Source organism: Calidris pugnax, unplaced genomic scaffold (assembly GCF_001431845.1).
Source record: "Calidris pugnax isolate Ruff unplaced genomic scaffold, ASM143184v1 scaffold190, whole genome shotgun sequence".
In the NCBI taxonomy this organism is placed as follows: domain Eukaryota; kingdom Metazoa; phylum Chordata; class Aves; order Charadriiformes; family Scolopacidae; genus Calidris; species Calidris pugnax.
The window spans coordinates 139178-157263 of record NW_015090924.1 but is presented as its reverse complement, the minus strand read 5'-3'; the positions used below and the strand labels follow the sequence as shown (position 1 = coordinate 157263).

Sequence of the window (18086 nt, the reverse complement as noted above, 5' to 3'; positions counted from 1 at the left end):
TAGTCCGACCCCCCCGCAGTCAGCAGGGACACCCCCAACTAGACCAGGTTGCCCAGGGCCTCGTCGAGCCTCTCCTTGAATATCTCCAGGGAAGGGGCCTCAACCACCTCCCTGGGCAACCTGTTCCAGTGCTCCACCACCCTCACAGGGAAGAACCCTCTCCTCATCTCCAGTCTAAAGCTGTTCCCCTCCAGCTTGAAGCCATTGCCCCTCGTCCTGTCACTACAGGCCTTTCTAAACAGGCTCTCCCCAGCCTTCCTGTAGGCTCCCTTCAGGTACTGGAAGGCTGCTATTAGGTCTCCCCGGAGCCTCCTCTTCTCCAGGCTGAACAACCCCAGTTCCCTCAGCCTGTCCTCGTAGCAGAGGTGCTCCAATCCCCTGATCATCCTTGTGGCCCTCCTCTGGACCCTCACCATCAGGTCAATGTCCTTCTTATACTGAGGGCTCCAGACCTGCACACAATACTCCAGGTGAGGTCTCACCAGAGCAGAGCATCTACCCCGGATCCGGATCCCGATTATACCAGGTGTTCCATAAATACACAACAACCAATGCAAAGCTCTATTATTTATTTATTTTTTTTTTGTCTAAAGAAATGACAAGAGCAGAGATGGCAAGTGGGAAAGCGACGCTCAACCGGTAAGGATTCACACTGACACCAGTGCCACCAGTTTACCAGCCTAACCCTAAACATTGATTGACTAGGAAATACTCATGGTCTGAATCAGAAAAAAACTGCCCGTCAGGAAAGAAAAGGGAAGATCAATCCGGACACTAGTGAAGAGCACTAATTTCATTAAAGGATTATCCTCATAGAGGATTTTCTCTTTTACAAGGTTGAAAGACTTCCCATTTCTGCTTAAGCTCCACGGGGAACACCCAAAAGAGCCCAGCGCTGGAGGGGAGCAGGAGAGGGGCTCTTCCAGGACCTGAGTCGGGGCACCCATCCCCAGCCTCACCTCCAACCCCCTCCTAAATACCACTCCCCTTGAGCTCATCATCTTCCCCCTTTGACAGTGTGTTTTAATACAGAGCACTGGCACTAAGTGAACAACTTTATCTTTCCCCGGCATAATTGCGACGGATTATCAGTCGTGAAAAGAAAACACCTAAAGCATTTCTTCAGGCTTTAAGTTTGGGCTTCCCACCAAAAGAACACGGACACGATACTCTGTAGAGTTAATTTCTTTAATGGCATTAAAAAAAAATAATAAAACTTTTCCCACACATAAGACAAAAGAGCCACTGCTCTGTGTGTTTTGACAAAATACTCTGAACACGCTGTATCATAAAATAAGTTATTTTCTAAATTGGTTTTATAAAAAGCCTAAATTAGAATGGCCATTTGGACCTTTGTAATGGATCTATAAACGTATTTACATAAACAGAATCTGATTCAAAAGTCTAAATGTCCCAAGATTTTCCCCTCAAAACTTTGGATACACTTTCATGTCTAAATAACGTGCTGTCAAAGGATGCTGCAAATGCCCTTGCAGCTGGGAAAAACCCCATTATTGCTCCTGTGAATACAAATTTGCTTATTTTCAACCGTCAAGAACTTCCAATGCCATCTTGTAAGGTCTTTCTCGGGACACGACTAACCTGTAAATTTAATAAAGTGTTTAGTCCCCCCTCAAGTGCTGAATCTTTACCTTCTTTGTGCATCCCAATGACGAGAACTTCCTTCTGTACTAAAGGGAACAGAAAAAGGCCACCATTCCCATTTTTAGCAGTCATGTCCCAGCACAAAGAAATACACCTTAACTTCGACACAGTATTTCACATCAGGTTGGCTCGCCCAGCTTTGTCAGTCTGACTTCTTAAAAAAAATATTCCTCTTTTCTTATCATATGCTCCCCGACAGCAAGGTGGAATGAGTGCGCGTGTGCCCAGAGCGCGGTTAGCAAAAGCAAAAAGGTGGCTAGATCTGGCCAGAGGAGGCCTAACACCTTTGGTCTCTAAGCTTACAAGAGATACAGAAATCATTTGTTTCCTGTTCTGAACTTAATTTGGAATTTTGGGGGAGTGAGTTCGTTCACGTGCAGACTTCCTAGCCCGCGAGTGGGAGGAACGTGACGGATCTGCAGGGACACGGAGGTGCACAGGTCACACCAGAACAACGTGCAAAAAGCATGAAGACTAACTTCCTACTTGGTCTGAAGGGGGCTCTGAATCTTATTGCTCAGCGCCTTCGTAAATTCAAAAATCTCAGAAGAATATCCTATAACATCAATGTGAGTATCGTAAGGAATCACCAAAACATGAGGGTGATAGGGGTGTAGACTTTTACACGCCTGTCTATATCTCTGCTTTTTATCTCCACTTTGCTCCTCAAAGTAGATCCTTTCTTTACGTAAAAGATAATGGAGTTTCAGAGACTGATTTTCAATTTTCTCTTTGACTCCTAACACCTGTTTGGCGTTAGACCTACTTCCAGCATTCTCAATATACACCATAGTTACATCACCATCGGTAACGCCTGAAACTGCCACATCATCATTCCCTAGGAATGTCCTGGGATAAAAGTTCTTCATGTAGTGATATACATCTGTGTCAAGAACAACCACTTGTTTTTCCCCTGCGCCATGAACGAAACGACTCGTCTCCGTGGTAAGTCTGGGTTGCTGTAACCTCCTCCTTGGTCTCTGATGGGACGTACGAACTTCTCCTGTGTCCTTCTCTGAAAGGGATTTTGCTTTTAGTAAGAGAAAGTCTCTTAGCAATTTGATTGCTGGAAATGACCCTTGAACAGAAACATGCCCGTTGGATTGCAAAGGACCAAAGCTCAAAGCTGCGCTGCTCTTCTTCTTAAGTTCTTCTATCAGGTCTTCTAAAACAAACTGATCTTTGAAAACAGACATGTTGAGGACAGACGTGACAGAACTGAAGACCTAGAAGTTGGAATTAGAAAAGTTAAGTAATGGTTAACGTAGCAATGGAAGTACAAGCAGATAAATTATGAATGTGCTTACATGTTCACAGTAACGGGTTACTGTCAGCAGATAGTATCTGGACAACCTCTTGTCTTCTAGTCGATGTTCATCCTTCTTTAGAACTTGCTCTACAACTAAAGAGAAAGCCAGATTCACTTGTTGCACACTAAGATAATGCACCATTGCCAGTCTGATGGCAGAACACTTCACCGGCCTGTTTCATGTTTTCCCTGACAAAAACATACACGCAGGCAGCTCAACACTCTTGCCTACTATTTTATGTATTAGTCAAAATTGTTGGGAGAGAGACAGAAGTCTGTCTCTTCTTAGAACATTAATTGGCAGAGATTTATTCTCAAAGCCCTGGCTACAAAAATCATATCTGTTATGCATGATCTAAATTTATTCCTAAAACCAAACACAACAAACGCTTTGCACAAAGCCTGTTCAGAGTCATGTCTTCACTGAACAGAAATAAAAACCTAAAACTTTGACTAAAAGAGAGGTGTTAGTCTCCCAGTCCTATAGAATCCTATTATCAGTAAGCAATTTAAAATAATTTGGCTTAGGGTTAACATTCTAGGGCTAATACTTTGGGGGACGACTACATTTCATACCTTCCTGATCTTCAAAAGTTACATATGCAACTCCTTTTTGCATCGTCGGATATATTACTTCTTCCACATCTCCCCCGTTATTCTTCGACATTTGGAAGTGAATCATCAGTATGTCAGTCATGACATCATCGTGCAGAAGGCCATCTGGAACACCAGTGATGACAACCGTCCTCGCTGCTTTAGCAGCTTGTCCTGTGGCCTGCACAGAGAGACACGGCACACTGTAAAGGCAGGGAGTACCAGGGAGCTCCCGTAGAGGTTACCCCGATTCACCCCAATCACTGAAATGACTCCCTTTCCCTTTGCAAAGACAACACACACATTTAAGTATGTCATTAAGAAGCTGCTGAATCAGATTTCCGCAAATGCCAGGCTCCCTCAGGCACCTTTCCATTACCCTGCAGTAAAAAATGGCCCAGCTCTTCAGCGTGATTTACACCCTCTCCATATCTTCTTTTCTTAAAGCAGTAAAAATTACATCTAAATTTAACAGCTTCTCAAATGAAAGGTCCAGTGTCACCCTGATAAGGTTGTTTCCTCCGACTTTAATATTCAAAATTTGAATGGAATGAAAAATTGTAATTGCATGTACTGTTCAGTAAGGATCATCTTTTCAGAGTGGAAGGGTCGGATTCAGACTGTCCTTACTTGTTAAATCGATGCGAGCTGGGATCTGGGGTTGTGCTCTGACTCATCTCTCTCCACTTACTGAATGGATAACCTTGTTAAATTGGAAGAACATAATCCCAGTCATTTGAGACTCGCAGTGCGTGTAACAACTAACTACACACATGATTTTCATCAGAGCCAAACCTCCCCATGCTGCAAACATGAAATCCATCCTAAATAGGCTTTGCATCCATGCCTTGTTAAGAAAAGCATATTTTCTTTCCATTCTTATTACACAGACATAAACAGTAACATTTCGCTGGGAATATCACAGCAAAATGACTGTACATGGTGGAACACTGAGTACATTTCGTAACAGTTCATTGACTTTTTGGAGGAAAGAAAATAATTCAGTATGTTTGCATGGCAGCGTTCACAGGAACGAACTGCCAGTAACTTCACAGCGGCTGTACTCGAGGTCAGTCATTCCATCTACATTCTTCAGACTTCTCTTACGAAGTTTCTTCTGGACCTGGGCTGCATAAAACGTTAGGGCCAGCAGAGCAGCTCCAAAGCCTGCAGAAGTCGACATGTGTCCAAAGCCTCGACAGCAGTGTTTCTGCAGGGAGCATGGAGATATTCAATCCGACTGCCCAACCACGCAAAGCTTTTAATTCCTAAAGGCGTGAGCCCTTTTTCTTTCTTTTTTTTTTGTTACCCATGGAATTTAAAGAGCCAGGAGCTTTAATTGCATAAGGCAATTATGTCGGTGGTAACGTTCGTGCGAAAGCAAGTTTCCGCACTAATGAGACAACACGAAGAGAATATAAAGAGGGTGCTCCCGAGGCTGAGGGCGCTTTGTGGAGGATTTTCTCAGGCTCGGCACAGCCCCTGCGGGAGCGGGAGCACTCTGCTGCCAGACAGCATCTCACACCTTGCCAGCTGGTATTTTGGAACGACGCTCGTGCCTGCTAGTGGGGTTAGGGAAAAAAAAAAAAAAACCAACCAAAAACCCCCCCCAAAAAAAAAAAAAAAAAAAGCACCCATGAAGATACAATTCTTTTGTGCTGAATCACTTCTGAGACACGTCCGTGCTGGCTGAGAGAGGGGAATGTGAGGCTGCAGGGGAGAGGAGCAGCGGGACGCCGTGCCCTGGCAACCATCTGCCCTTTCTTGGCCAACTTGCCACACGGATCAAGGCCGGCAAGAGACCAGACTTACCCACAGAGCACATCGGTTCTCACTGATATTAAAAAAAATGAGGTATTCATGCTAGCGAGAAGGAAATCGGAGCCGTTGCCACCCCTGACAGGAGGCCCAGGGCAGCAGGCCACGGCCGAGCACCCTGTGCTTCCTCAGGCGAGGGGCGGACTCGACTCGCTCCTGTCCTTCACGGCGCCGGTACTTTTAACCCCCCGAGGCTTTTCAGCACCGGTGCCGGAGAAGGTCGTTCCTTCTACCCCTTCCGTGAGGGGGCTCCGGAGGCGGGAGAAGGCCGGCGGAAAGCACCGGGCTCTCCCCCGCTCTCCGCACCCTGAAACCTCCCGCTGGGAACCCGGCCCTTCCCCTCAGAGCGGCCGCCGCCTCCCGCCGCCGCCGCGCTCCCCTCACGGCCCCGCCGCTCCCCTCACGGCCCCGCAGGCCCCAAAACACTTGCCATGGCCGCCGATCCGCTGAGGTGAGGCTTCCGCCAGCGTCCGGGGAGACGGGGAGGTCACCTCTCCCCGCGGGGAGGAGCCGGAGGGCTCGGCTCGGCCCCAGACCGGCGGGGAAAGCGAAAGGAAATGGCGGCCCGGGCGCCCGGGGGCGGGAGGCGGGGGCGGCCTTCCCCGGGCCGCCCCCAGGATAAACTCCAGAATAATCCCGATTTTCACAATTGGTGAAAATCCAGCCGGGCTGTGGGAGCGAGTCGGAGTGGAGGTTTGGCTGAGGGCGGGAGCGGCGTCGGTGGAGACGGGAAGCACCTGTAGGCAGTAGGGGCCTGGAAAAAGGTCATACAGCTCTTCTTCAGGCTTCCAGTCAAACCAGCTTCACGCCAGCAGGTAGAAGAAAAGGGGTACTTGTCATTTATAGAAACATCACCTAAATTCTGCATTCTCGCTTTTCATCATTAAAACCGGTGCAGTTAAAATTCACAGCACTTTTTCGCTTCATCAGCCCCCCCGCCTTCATTTTTAAGGCATCTGATCTCATCAACATTTTAAGACTGTTACATGCAAAAGTACGCAATCTCCATAAATACTGCAATAGTACTACTGGGGTTTTTTTTATTATTATTTCATAATTGTCAGGTAATCGGTCCGTGTCTTTGCATGATTTAAACAGTAAGAGGTGCTGCGGTCACACGTATCGCACCCAGCAGGAAATTCACCACCAGCTGTGGTGCTGGCAGCCTTTTCCTTTCAAATACTCTATCTATCGCCTACTAACAGCTTCTCTAGAATAATAATAATTCCTAGAAGAATAATAGATACACCTGAGGTATATCCACAGTGCTCCTCTTCCACTAGCTTGGTGCATTGTCCTTTTCCTGCGTATTAAGATGTCAAATACTATGAAAATAAGTTATTTTCAATGTTAGACCCGTGTGGCTTTGAAGTTGAGACCGTTGTTGACAAACCATTTCAGCCCCCAAGGGTTGCAAATAAAAAGGACGACAGCAGAAAAGGAAAAACATTACTCCTTGGAAAATAATCCGCCTCCAACTTTGCACTTCCATTTTATTTCAAAGATCTTTTAGAATGACAACTGCAAGGATGAACTGGAAATGAAAGGGGGACTTTACACGCTGAAAAATTAATTTCTCCTAAACTCTATATGGCTTTTTTCCACCTGACCCCTCTTTCCATACCCTCCCAGAGCCAGCAGCCCAGCAGGTCACACGCAACAAGCCCCATCAGACTGTTTCCCTAGCATTGTTCCAAAATAATCAGTTTTAGGTAAAGAATCATCTCCATTCTTAACTTCAATATTTTAATATTTTAAAGTAAGACAAATCATGAACAAAAAGAATGGAAAATTGTCATTGTAGAAACAAAAATTAAAACCAAATAATAAATTTATGGGATCACATATGGCTTTTGTAACCAAAATATAAGAAGGAATAGCTTTATCCCACTTGGGAGCATGTGACCTATCTAAAATCAGCAAGATACAAGATCTACAAGATACAAAATCTGCAAATTTGCAGAAAGCAATCTTCAGTTAAGTTTCAAGTACAAGTAAACGCTTTTTTTTCTGTGACTTAATCAGGAACCTCTGGCACACCGAACAGTGAGTTTTACTGAATTTCTATACAAAGTCTGTGCTGTTACACAAATCAGAAAGACAGGCGGCTCCTCTTTTTCAAGTATAAATTTCAGAATATTAAAGCACAATGTACATGACTTTCCATGCCTCTGATGAAGCAAAAACTTGGAATTTCATGAGTTCAACCTACAGTTTCCTCTATGGCATGCTAAATATCCTCCTCAAAACAAACCCATGTTATTCCTTTCGATACGTATTTGATATTCTCTATTTCCCCGCCGTAATTACTAGGCTTTTGAAAATGAATTTCAATCATGTCCTGTACACTTTCTTCATCATCTTCCGTCTCTTGGATTCCTTTCAACAGGATGGTCTTCTTAGAAACCCCGCAATAGAGCTATGGAGGAAAGAAAACCAAACTTGTGTTACGCATCAGCTGCTGTATGCACAGCTAAAGGAAATAAACATATCCTTGAGCAGATATGGCTAAAATCTTTGATGACATTTTAAGACACCTGAACTGGTGTGTCCTGTGCTCCTGAATGCACACACACCCCGGATTTGGGGATTTCTTATGACTCCAGACAGCATCACTCCATAAAAACCCCATGCCAAGACATGATACGCACCTGCAAAGAGTGCTGTTGTATCTCACAAACGCACACACACTCTCGTCAATGCTTTAATTATAAAGGCCTGATTATATACACAATGCTGACTTGATTACAAGCTATTCATACAAAGTAAAAGACAATTTCAGTGAGAATATGATGAGCAAGCAGCCTTGGGCTACAGGAAAAGTCATTATTTGGGTTGAATGAATGAATTGAAAAAAATGAATGGGCAAATGTTTCATAGAACAACAAGGGGCTCTGCTGAGACTATCAACAAAGCCCCTCGTTAGGGATGAACATGACAGTGCTTTGTGACTGTGAAAAACGTTGTTGTGTCTGCTACTAACCTACTTAACAAACAATTCAGTAGCTGCCTCCTGTCTAGCACAGACGTTATGTTAAGTAAGGATATAATTTGATCAAGGAAAGCCACGCGCACCCTTTAAAAATAAATTATAGCTTTCACACTGCAAAACATAAGATTATCAGCAGAGCAGCATATTGCAAACTCACACTTGCTATTAAGTTTCACAAAGTGCAAACTGAAAATTCTGCCTATCCCCTATTTCCCACATATCTGTTCTATTTAGGGATTAGCCTGGACTAGATTCTTTTACCTGAAACTTTTCCAAGTGTACGTTGGTGTTCAGGAACACAGGAAGCCTATAGCACCTTCCATTTACAGAGAAAGGGTATTTAGTACAGCTCACAAAGGCATTGGCTGCTGCAATGGGGAACAATAAAAAGAGGAGTAAGAGTAATATAATCTAAAACGTATTTTGTAAGCATATCAAAGAGCATACTCATCTTTCTTACATGTATTTAGGAACTAAAATATGGCAACATACTAGTAGATTCTTCATAAGCATTTTGAAAAAAAAGTTTATCTGGCATTCCCCAAAAAGCAAAATCATTAAATACCCACAAAAGCTTCTGAAATAAATCTAAAGCAGCTGCTCTAAATGGATGTGGCTCCACTGATCTTCATCGAATTTCATACAGTTGGGCAATCTGAATGCCTGTCTAACTTCATTGTCAGGAAACAAGAGCTAAAATCAAACACATTTTCCTCATTTTCTTTTTGCAATGCAAAGAAAAAATAGGTTTTTTTGACAAAGTTAAGAAAGCAAGCAAGCTCACAAGCTGTGTATCAGGTCATGTTTGATCAAAAAAGGAGTATGATGAAATACTGCTTTATTTACAGATGTGTGGGTGAACCCACATCTTTTCCTGCTCTACTTCACTCTCCCTGGGAAGAATTTGCTACACGTAGTGGTTAAGCCAACACAGAATGTTCTGTGGAATGGAATGTAATGCAGAAAGGACACTATGGCTTGTACATCCAGCTAAAAAAACTATTAAATACTGTACCTCCGGGTCTGAGGAATGTAATAATGGCTGTTCTAGAATATCTGTCGTAGCTCACATCTGCTACTTCACCGCCACCCCCCTGCTTGGATTTGTAGAAGTTCAGCTCTAATTTGTCTCTCATCCAGTCCTCGGGAATGGATAGTTCAGGTACTTCCAAAACATTGATCTTCGTTCCAGAAATAGTGACGTGGAGCTAAGAAAAAAAAAAATTTTTTTCACTTTGTGACTGAAAACACGCAAAAAACCTTAAGCTTAAAGCTTTTTAAGTACTGCAAGTTCATTATCTTTATAGTTTCATGTTTGTTGATTACCTCAAATTTGATTCCCATTTCAAGTGTAAAAGGCGTCACACGCACATCTGCTGTTTTGCTGTCCAGCTTCACACTATGCTTACCCATTTCTATCAGTCTCTGGGCAACTAAGGAAAATCACAAGTTTTCAGATATAAAAAGCTTTGTTTAATCATTACAAACACCCAAACTACTCCCCAGTCTCTTAAGCAAAACTTCCTTTTGCATCAATGAATGAGAAATAAATAACAGTGAGGCAACCTGATCCCACTATCCATGCCTCCAGGCAGGTCTGTTTCCATAAAGTCTCACTGGTTATAGGCAACAGGTAAAATACTGTATTATCTTTAGAGTAGTATAGAATAGTAGAATCTTTATTCTGTCAGAAGATGCTCTCACTGTATCAAATATCTGGTAATCAAACAAAGACATGCAGAGGAGTTGCAAGAATTTTTTTCTACTGATTGGTATCATAATAGTGGAAGGTTCTCTGGGTATTTTTTCTTTGGCTGTTGGATTTTTTTTTTCCCCAAATGTTTATATAAATCTTTTTCCTTTGGCAATGAAATACTTCAGAGACATTAATTTTATGCTTCAAATATGCATCATACCTTCCTCATCTTCGAAAGTAAGCAGTGCATGGTTTTGATTCAGTCCAAATGGGATTTTTGTAGTTGCACCAAAAACGCAGTGCGTATCCGTATCTGGATAACCATCCCTCACGTCTTCCAGGTGAGTGAACTTCATTTTCGTTTCTGCCACCTTTTTTTTAATCTAATGGTTTAGAATCAAGATGGGGAGGGGAGGCGGGAGGGAAGGGGAAACATTTCTGTAATTTGTTGCAGAACAGAAAAATGAACAGTAGTCTTTCCTTGAAGTGCTACATATAATTTGTATTTTTAAAGTTTTAACAGTCAAGCAGATTGAAGTCATGGTGTGTAAAACAGGTATAACTCTTCTAAGTAAACTGAGTAGTTTTACTTGTCTATTCCTGGGATTTTTGTCAGTGAGTGTTTTTTTTTTTCTCTTTGATTATCTTCAAACTTAAACTTAACCTTATACAGCAAAAATTCAACTGAAGTCCACAGTTCCACCTGCAGAAGTAGAATACTTTTGGCATGTAAAATTTGCCAAATGCAAGTATGAGAGTCATTTGTGTTGCCATTTATTTTTGCCTAATTGCATCACTGCTCTACAGCAATGGGAAGTCTGCTAATAAACAGCCTTGGATGTTACCATCTTAGTAAAAATAGATAATATCTTTCTGTACATATATATAGTTATTTTATAACTAGTGATATAAATATATAATTATTTTATAACTAGGATAGATTAAAACTCGTCATGAAAACATTGGTTAGGAAAGGCAGCATGCTTTGGTGTACATATATATAGTTATTTTATAACTAGTGATATAAATATATAGTTATTTTATAACTAGGATAGATTAAAACTCGTCATGAAAACATTGGTTAGGAAAGGCTGCTTTGATAAACTTGAGGGAGTTTCAGATAATTCTTTTTTCCCCTTTACGTAACTATTTCAAAGTAAAACCCTGTGTAGAAGAAAAATACTGTTTGGTCAAGATAAACTAACCAGAGCAGTGAAAACATTCCTGCTAGCTATCTTCAAAACTACCAGCTTATCTGTGAGCCCGCCTTCTTTCCAATCCCTCTCCTGCCAAGGGAAAGAGAGACATTCTTCCAAACAGTAATTCAGAGACTGGGTGTCTGAATTCACACTGAATCTCCTTCTAGAGGAGCCTTGCCTGGTCCAATAAATGTGTAAGAGACATCTCCTAAACTTAGAAATGTGCTTTAGAAAGCTAAAGCTAATATTGTAATATTGTTAACATTAAACAAGGTGACACTTGGATAGAATTTCAATCTCTGTATAAACAAAAAATGATTAGTTTGTTTTCATTTTACTGTAAATTCCCCCAAATATTTGGGTTTGTTCCAATTCAGACAGAAAACGTTGTTTTAAAAGCTGACATTTCCCCAAGGGAAGTTCCAATTTCTGAACACTTCCAAATCTGCAACAGTTTCACCTGAAGACACTTTGAACACAGAGTTTAAATGTATTTAGTATCACTAATATTTATCTGGCTGCAAATTGAGTTACTTCTGACTTGGAGTAACATGAGGAAAACTATAATCAAATCAAGCTCAATACAGGCTAAAATAAATGCTACCTTTGCCATATAATGGACATACTCCCTTTCTTCTTGTCCAAGAAGTATGAGCGCTTGAAAATTACTAATGCTCTGTGTGTTTTTTCATTCCTTTGTCTTCCATGTAGTATTTTTCTGCTTTTCTTGATTCCTCTCATGTTTTCAGTATCTCACATAGTTGTTTCCATATCTTTAGCCCACTTCACATTATCTTGCCAGGTAAAATAAGAAATTAAAACTTCAAGCTATATTTTATATTGAAATCAGTAGAGGTTCAGATGCTGAATAACTGGCCCCAGTGGTCTAGAAATGACAAAATAAAAATGTGCACTCCCAAAAGACAAATTGCAAAGTATTTCAAACTCTACCTGCCCATCCTGCGTGAGCGCTGAACTACATTCTGCAAAGTCGTGTCTGAGCTTTTCAATCTCTCTCTTCAGCTCAGCGTTTTCTTGCTTTAGTAGATGGAGTTCTCTCTACAGCCCCAAAAGTATTAAATGTAACATTAAACACACAGAAGACAAAAACACATTTCAGCAAAATCTGTAGACATGAGAAATGGTTTTACCTTTGAATTATTCTATGTGACAGCCATGCACAATACAATTTTTTGCATAGCTTTAACTAGCCACAAGGTAAATTCACCCACTGAAGTGCTAATTACAGTCGGAATGTTTTTGATACAAGGTGTTTGTGTTTCCCAGTACATCCAGTGTACCAGAAATTGCACAGGGCATAAACTGCACCACTCGAGACATTTAAACCAGTTCCCATCAGCTGAAGATGCAAAATCTGTAGACATGAGAAATGGTTTTAACTTTGTTCCCATCAGCTGAAGAATTGTAAAACAAAAGCCAGATGATGTTAATGACTTCTTCTGGCTATTTGCATAGCTTTAACTAGCCACAAGGTAAATTCACCCACTGAAGTGCTAATTACAGTCGGAATGTTTTTGATACAAGGTGTTTGTGTTTCCCAGTACATCCAGTGTACCAGAAATTGCACAGGGCATAAACTGCACCACTCGAGACATTTAAACCAGTTCCCATCAGCTGAAGATATTGTAAAACAAAAGCCAGATGATGTTAATGACACCTCTTCTGGCTATAAAATCCAAACATTTATGATTGGAGAACCCAAACCAACCTTCAGAAAATCTCATGGCAACCTGAACATACTTAACCTACTAATTATATTTTAACAGCTTGTAATATTGAAGCCATGATTTCTCAACAGTGGTTTACAGGCCAAGCCAAACTTGACTGAAACCACCTCGACAGCCTATGGAAACCTCTATTCCTGTACCAACGGCGGCACATGGCACACCAATTATATCTAGAATCAAGTACTTCTAGAAAGAAGAGCCTTCTTCTGGCTCTGGCCCAACTCAGAGTCACTTAAGAAATCCCTTGGGTGCTGTAACATCTTGTAACATCTTGTAAGATGGGCTGGGAGTTGGCAAAACAGTGGAATCAACCCATTTGGTTTTACCTACATCACACAAAACTGAAACTCATCTGTTAGCGGAGACTCTTGGCAGAGGAAGACCGGTTTTGTCAGTCTTCATCTCCTATATAAGAGCATCTCTCTTAAAAAGAGAGGCTGAGGAACTTGTGTCTTTTTAGTCTAGAGAAGAGAAGGCTGAGGGGGGATCTGATCAATGCTTATAAATACTTAAAGGGAGGGAGTCCGGAGGACGGGGCTGGTCTTTTCTCAATGGTGCCCAGGGACAGGACAAGAGGAAATGGGCACAAACTTGAGTATAAGAAGTTCCACCTAAACATGAGGAGGAACTTCTTTACTGTGAGAGTGGTAGAGCACTGGAAGAGGCTGCCCAGAGAGGTGGTGGAGTCTCCTTCTCTGGAGCCATTCAAAAACCGCTTGGACAAGATCCTGTGCAATCTGCTCTGGGTGGACCCACTCCGGTGGGAGGGTTGGACTTGATGATCTCCAAAGGTCCCTTCCAACCCCATATGATTCTATGATTCTATACAAAACAGGTCACAGTTTTGCCTTCACTCTTCCATCGTTGCCAGAAGATTTTATTGCACTGGTTCTTAATCTGCCACTAAAAAAACTCTGTGTAGAACATTCTACTCATTCAGTCAGCAAACCAGTAAAGCCATTATAACTGAAAAGGAAGTATTACTCTTTATTTTCTCTGATCAACACCTCCTTTACAACTCCCCAAATACTAACAGCTATGAGAAAGCCTTCTCCATACCTGACGGGTGTCCCTAGACATAATAATGTCCTTCTGCTGTTTCTCTTGAAAGTCCTTGAGCTTTATCAGCTCCTTCTCTGCTTTAACACACTCTTCATCAGCACTTGATTTACACTGAAGAAGGTAATCTCTTACTTTTTCAGCTTTTTCAACTCTTTCCTGGACAGTAAAAAGAAAAAAAAGATTTTTAATCTTTTTTTTTCTTCCACGGGAAGAAACAGAACCTTAAGTAAGCCCTTTATTTCTTTTTAACACTTTGGATAGATATTTTTCTTAGACTTACAAGTGTAGTTACCACTGAGATCAACATTGAAGAATAAAGAACAAGTTAGACAAACACATTATAATTGGAGGAGAGATGATTTAATTTCAGAAGGATGGACTAAAGTTCTCCAAGCATAATTCAGCTAATTTCCATGATTCTATGTGCTTTATAGAACTTGCCTTCCATTTCTTAAGTTCTTCTTCCAGTCTTTCCATCTCATTTTCTGATGAGCCCAAAGGGTCAGGGCTTGTCATTTTCTGGAGAGAAAAGAGGAAGCACACACATGTTTTCCCCTGCATCAGGCAAAAAATGAGACACTCTGAATAGTTCAAATGAGGCTTTAAAATAAAAAAAAGAAATAAGCCCTCTGCAGTTGGATGAAGCATTTTGCCAGTGTAGGTTTCAATGTATGACCATTAATCAAAGTCCAATGTATTTTGCCTTTGTGCCCATTTGTTGTTTTTCTCCAATTATACAGGCAAAACACGTGGTGAGACAAACATTGCGAGAGACCGATTGTATTTCGTAATTAAATCTCCCTAGAATCTGCATGCCAGAGGATAGCATATACCACATGATTTTTAAAAAATGCATTCAGGCACTTAGGCCAAACCATTGAACTATTTTAATGGCTGGATAGGACAAAAATGTAAGAAAAATGGCTCCTCGTGAGTAATCAGTATTTGCTAACTACCCAACTGAAAATATTCACAGGCTAATATTTTGATAAATAATAAAAGCAATTTGTCTCTATGTTCTTCCACAGGGAATTGAGCCCCTCAAACCCACAAACATTTATCTACATGCTTTCTCAGCAGTTCCTCTTGGAGAACATATAAAGAATATACAGGCCTAGTGAGAAAAAAATTCAAAATACGATGCTTCTAAACTCAGGGAGATCTTTCTCAGCAGTTCCTCTTGGAGAACATATATAGAATATACAGGCCTAGTGAGAAAAAAAAATTCAAAATACGATGCTTCCAAACTCAGAGAGATTGGACAAGAAAAGGTAACACCAAGCAGGAGGAAGGCGATAAAACAAGCATTTCAGAATTGAAGTTCCTCAGGGCAGACAAACACAGGAAAACTACAACTGGGTAAAGCCCAAGCAGAAAGAAAATTTTCTCTCTTCTGTTTGGTTTCTATGGCTGCAATATTCCGCAGAAAAGAAAAAAAATAATATCCAAAGAGACCTGCTGCAACAATCCCTCCCTTTTACTGAAGATTACATAAAACTTGAATGTGAACCATGAAATTCAGGCATGGCAAAGGTCTAAATTAGATAATCTTGTCAATTCTCTTGGTAATGCTGGGTATTTCCTAAAAACAATAAAATTGAAAATATTTTTTTCCACTCCTTTGTCCAGTTTCAAACGCCTGTTGAGCAACGGGGAAATCCCCAGCTGTGTATAACTTAAAATCGGAATAAAATCCCTCCACCCAAGGGACTGAGTGCAGGAAAGCAGGAGGATGCACGTGCCACAGCTGGAAGCTGGTAAGAAAGACTGATTTTTACTGAAAAAATATATAAGCCAACAGTTTTCAACATTTCAAGAAAGAAAAAAATAAGAATGAAACCACAATAAATTCCAGGGAATGTCCCGTCCAGACTACTTGCCACACTGCAGGGACTGATCCAGGAAGACACCAGGAAAAAGGGAATTCCCCCAAGAAACCTCAGGAGAAACAGACGAGGTAGGACAGGAAAATTCCAACAGGATCTGTAATGCAGACACTTCGGAATGGGACTCTCCTGATGGAAGGAGGAGGTGGGAAGTGGGAATGTCCCGAGTATGAAAGGATGGAAGAAGGGGAGACAAGAAGTTTCAGCAGCACTGTCCCAGCACAAACCTTCACTCAGAGACACTACTGTCAAAGACGGATTTTTTTTTCCAGGCAGCACATCAGGAAATACTTACAAAACCGTTATCTACTAAAGATAGTGGGGGATTTGTGAAATCCATTGAAACCTGAGGGAACAAGAAAAGAAATGAGAACACTGTGTGTACTGTGCTCTGCGCTTAACAGATATAACCCTTAAACCCACTTAACACAAATGAAAAACACTTCCTTTACACAGCAGATAGTGTAAACTCTGGCATCTGTTGTCACAACACTTAGCAGAGGCAGATAAAAAGGAATTTAGAGAAGCTGGTGGGCCACTCGTCCGCAAACATATGCTGAGGGGTGCAGGTTCCCAAGACTGTGGATGCCAGGACAAGGGCTTGGCATGGCGTGTGAGGGTCTCTAAGTGCCTGTGACAACTGCCAGGACCTGGACATCAGCATCCTGACCCATCTGGACATTAGTGTCCCAACCCACCCAGACACCTCACACGTTCCCACCTGGACAATCCCTAGCTCAGTTCTTACCCACCACCACCCTCCCCACTGCATCCGACAACGTGGTTCGGCGTTGAGGCCATCTTTGGCCAACGACACAGGAATCCCTTTTACTTTGCGTTAAGTAACTGAAATTTACTCACTTACGTACCCATTCCTGACTTGGGAAAGTCTGTAAGTGGAAAACTTTACAGACTTTACAGTGGAAAACTTCTCCCCAGCCACCAGCCAAGGCCCACCTTAGCTCTCTCCTGTGGTCCCCTTCTCACGTGGACCCAAACCCCGGCCCTCCCGCCGCACAACCGTCGGTGCCAACCCCCCGGAGGTGGCACCCCCCAGGGGGCTCGTCCCAGCCCCGGAGGCCGCTCCCGCCTCGGGGAAGGCCGCATCAGGCCCGGCGCCCCGGGCCTCACACAACTTACAGCGGCGGTGTGTCCCCGCGGAGGCAGGCGGCCGCCCCGCCACAAGCGCTTCCCCCGCACGGTCCCGCGCAGCGCCGGCAGCCGGGCTCCCCTCACTCTCCCCCGGCCCCCGCCGAAACCCCTCCCCGCCGGCACCGGGGATTTCGCTTTCGCTTTCCCCCTGGCGGAGAAGCGGCTAAAGGGCAACCCCCGCCCCGGCCCCGGCTCCTCTCGGCCGACGCCGGCTCCTCTTCCTCCAAGTGACGTGGAGGAAGGTGGCGCCGGCCGTCGCCTCAGCGGAGGGCAACCCGGCCGGGCGCCCCCCTCCCCCGCGGCCTCCCGCCCGCCATTTGCCCCCGGGGCGGCCTGGGGGGCCTCCCGCCGCCGCCGCCATCCCGGTAACCGGGCCTGGGCTGCTGGGCCCGGTGAACTCCCCCGGCCCCCGCCGAAACCCCTCCCCGCCGGCACCGGGGATTTCGCTTTCGCTTTCCCCCTGGCGGAGAAGCGGCTAAAGGGCAACCCCCGCCCCGGCCCCGGCTCCTCTCGGCCGACGCCGGCTCCTCTTCCTCCAAGTGACGTGGAGGAAGGTGGCGCCGGCCGTCGCCTCAGCGGAGGGCAACCCGGCCGGGCGCCCCCCTACCCCGCGGCCTCCCGCCCGCCATTTGCCCCCGGGGCGGCCTGGGGGGCCTCCCGCCGCCGCCGCCATCCCGGTAACCGGGCCTGGGCTGCTGGGCCCGGTGAACGGCCCCTGGGCAGCACCCACATGTAGTGACCTGCGGAAAATGGGGAAATCCCGGGAAAGGGAGGGCTGGGTAAGGTTCAGGGAGGGCACAAAGGCGTCCAGGCAGCTATCACCTTCCTTCCCTTTTACCTCTTGGTAAAATGGGTGATAACCCATCTTTTAACTTGGCTGGAAGCTTCTTGTATGGCCTCTGGATTTTTCCGTGAAGTAAAGTGACTAAGACTTGGCGTCCTCAAGCTAATTCTGGTGAATCGGG

General features: G+C 43.7%; 2 protein-coding genes across 6 annotated transcripts; both read right to left on the bottom strand.

Moving 5' to 3' along the window:
• Positions 1-1170: 1170 nt before the first annotated feature.
• RBM43 (RNA binding motif protein 43) lies at positions 1171-5987 on the bottom strand. 2 transcript variants are annotated; one of them, XM_014951344.1, is made up of 4 exons: positions 5817-5987; positions 3551-3749; positions 2973-3067; positions 1171-2891 (listed from the first exon to the last, which is right to left on the bottom strand). In XM_014951344.1, the coding sequence occupies exons 1-4, from the start codon at positions 5817-5819 to the stop codon at positions 2148-2150; spliced, it is 1041 nt and encodes a 346-aa protein (XP_014806830.1). In that variant the 5' UTR covers positions 5820-5987; the 3' UTR covers positions 1171-2147. The 2 variants fall into 2 exon arrangements, with proteins under 2 accessions (XP_014806830.1, XP_014806831.1); XM_014951345.1 differs by lacking the exon at positions 5817-5987 and adding an exon at positions 4199-5165.
• An 866-nt stretch (positions 5988-6853) lies between these two features.
• On the bottom strand, positions 6854-17206 carry NMI (N-myc and STAT interactor). Of its 4 annotated transcripts, none has more exons than XM_014951341.1 (10): positions 17110-17206; positions 16265-16315; positions 14525-14602; positions 14081-14239; positions 12225-12332; positions 10295-10457; positions 9705-9811; positions 9394-9586; positions 8640-8746; positions 6854-7805 (listed from the first exon to the last, which is right to left on the bottom strand). In XM_014951341.1, the coding sequence occupies exons 2-10, from the start codon at positions 16307-16309 to the stop codon at positions 7617-7619; spliced, it is 1149 nt and encodes a 382-aa protein (XP_014806827.1). In that variant the 5' UTR covers positions 16310-16315; positions 17110-17206; the 3' UTR covers positions 6854-7616. The 4 variants fall into 4 exon arrangements, with proteins under 4 accessions (XP_014806827.1, XP_014806828.1, XP_014806829.1 ...); XM_014951342.1 differs by having other exon boundaries at positions 16197-16315; positions 17110-17197; XM_014951343.1 differs by lacking the exon at positions 17110-17206 and having other exon boundaries at positions 16197-17065.
• Between the last annotated feature and the right edge of the window lie 880 nt (positions 17207-18086).

Excerpts from the sequence above, each read along its gene's own strand:
- RBM43 (XM_014951344.1), bottom strand. Across the intron at positions 3,068-3,550 it reads AACTTTTGAAGATCAGGAAG|TTGTAGAGCAAGTTCTAAAG; the intron begins GTATGAAATGTA and ends CTTTCTCTTTAG. Across the intron at positions 2,892-2,972 it reads TAACCCGTTACTGTGAACAT|GTCTTCAGTTCTGTCACGTC; the intron begins GTAAGCACATTC and ends TCCAACTTCTAG.
- NMI (XM_014951340.1), bottom strand. The coding sequence starts at position 14,731 with ATGCTTCATCCAACTGCAGAGGGCTTATTTCTTTTTTTTATTTTAAAG. Across the intron at positions 12,333-14,080 it reads TGTCTAGGGACACCCGTCAG|AGAGAACTCCATCTACTAAA; the intron begins GTATGGAGAAGG and ends TTGGGGCTGTAG. Across the intron at positions 7,806-8,639 it reads TACACTTGGAAAAGTTTCAG|CTCTATTGCGGGGTTTCTAA; the intron begins GTAAAAGAATCT and ends TTTCCTCCATAG.